Raw genomic sequence first — 2027 nt, forward strand, 5'->3', positions numbered from 1 at the left:
GAGAGAGGGGGAGAGAGAGGGAGAGAGAGGGAGAGAGAGCGAGCGCCGGGTGTCTGTAATCCCAGTCCTCGGGAGGCTGAGGCAGGAGGATGGCTGTGAGTACAAGACCAGCCTAAGCTACATAGTTCCAGGTCAGTCTCAACTACATAGTGAGACCCTGTCTCAAAACAAAAAAGAAAGACAGGGAGGGTGGGAGAGGGGGGTTTTCCTAGACAGAGAGACAACCTCCTGAATAACATGACAGTGACTCCTGAACTTGACAGTGACTTTAGAAATTAACTTGAAAATTTATATTTAAACATCATGTCTGTACCAGAGATGGACAGTAGAAGAGAAAACGACATCCTTCTGAATAACAACAACAAATTAAAACAAAGTGGCCTTTTCCTTTAGTGGTCCTAATTGGTTTCTACAAAATAGTACCCAAGTTAGAAGAGATTCATTAACTACCTGAAACATAAAGATAAGCAGGCACCAAGGAAAGTGCTTTAAGGCTGGGTGTGGTGGCACACCCCTGTAATATTAACACTCTAGGAAGATGTGGCAAGAGGATTCAAACTAGAGCCTCCGCTGGGCAACTTAGTGACACTCTACAAAGAAAAAAGAAAAAAGGCTGCTTTACTCCAACACTGTACAAAAACAGTCTAGAAAACAGACCAATCTGATCATAAACTCCACAAAGGAGGACTTCTAGTATTAATAACGCTGCTAGCAATTTTCAAACATGATTAAAACCGAAATCAAACCAAAAAAAGAAAAAGAAAACCCTTCATATCTAAATCCCTCTTTTTTTTACCCAGAAAAGACAAATCAAGGGAACTGGACAAATAGTCTTAAAACCCAGATACATTTGCATTGCAACAGGTCACAAGATGCACACCACTTGGGACAGCGACTATTATGCCATGAGGACAGATTTCATACAAATACCAGCAAAAGGTTACAGTGCCAAAGAGCACAGAAAAAATAGTACTGGGACTGAGCTCCTCTTACAATCAGTATCAGGAGAGAAGAGGTATAACCGAAAATGAGCCCCACAAAACAAGATGTGGACACCAGAGGCTTCAACAAAACATGTGTGTTGGAATTACATACATGACTGGTTCTGCGATGGGCATCCCCCATACCATCAGAGGACCAGAGAGAGCTAGACTTCCCCACGGGGAGAAAATATTATTTTACTTGGTACAGGGTAAACATTCGTAATTTAACTGACATGCTTTTATTACATGAAAAAGGCGTCTGAGAACACGAACAGCAAAATCATGACTTCACAGCTATTATTTAGGCTGAAAGAGTATACAAAACAGAACTGCTCTTTACACAATTAAATAACATTAAATTAGGTGGCTCACACTGGGGACAGAAAGTAGCTAAGTAGCTGCCAGGAGCTGAGGAAACTGGGGAATGGAGAATGAAATCAAGTGTTCTGGAACTGGACGGTGGCGACGTTCGCACAACTTTGCGAACGGACTAAGATGAGGCTTTGAAAAGGGTGAGCGTTATGGTAATTCAAAGGAACAGATGTTACAGGGAGACCACGAAAGTCCACAGGAGGGTAGGAGGAAGTTTGGGAAGCCTGCCTAACAATGAGGAAGGCGGCACCAGAAGTCTGAGGACGTGGCCGGCAAGTGTCAGGCCCGGGGGTGACGCCCGGCCTCAGCTCTCAGCGAGCCCACTTTTCCGTTCCAGGAGAAAGGAGGACGCAGAGCAGGCCCCCGCCGCCACCTTCCCCCCCAGCACGCGATTCTGCCGGCTTCCTTCCACGGTGGGCACAGGACCGGCCTGGTTCCCCAGCCCCAGGCCCTCTCCCCGTCTAGACGCGACCCGGGGCCTTCATCACCTTCCTCTCCCGCGGCCCGAACCTCCGACAGCTGTACCCGGCCCCTCGCCGCCCGGGCCCCCAGGCTCTCCTCGCAGGCTGCTCCCCGGAGTCCCGGCCGTCTTCATTACCTGCCTTCTTGGCGCCACCGTCCCAGCGGCTGGAGGTAAGGCCGTCGCCCTGCTCACGCCGGAGGGCCATGTCC

At 48.5% G+C, this 2027-nt stretch overlaps 1 protein-coding gene across 2 annotated transcripts in view; it reads right to left on the reverse strand.

Annotated features, from left to right (window-relative positions):
* Tbc1d20 (TBC1 domain family member 20) overlaps nucleotides 1-2023 on the reverse strand; it is a 19993-nt gene extending 17970 nt beyond the window's left edge. The window contains exon 1 of one of the 2 annotated variants that reach the window (XM_010621468.2): nucleotides 1954-2023. In XM_010621468.2, the coding sequence (XP_010619770.1) occupies nucleotides 1954-2023 (70 nt within the window). The remainder of the gene's footprint in view (nucleotides 1-1953) is intronic. The other variant, XM_010621467.3, reaches the window with a different exon arrangement.
* Nucleotides 2024-2027: the final 4 nt, after the last annotated feature.

The sequence above is a fragment of the Fukomys damarensis genome, unplaced genomic scaffold (genome assembly GCF_012274545.1).
Source record: "Fukomys damarensis isolate Sample0158 unplaced genomic scaffold, DMR_v1.0_HiC HiC_scaffold_22, whole genome shotgun sequence".
NCBI classification, from domain to species: Eukaryota; Metazoa; Chordata; class Mammalia; order Rodentia; family Bathyergidae; genus Fukomys; species Fukomys damarensis.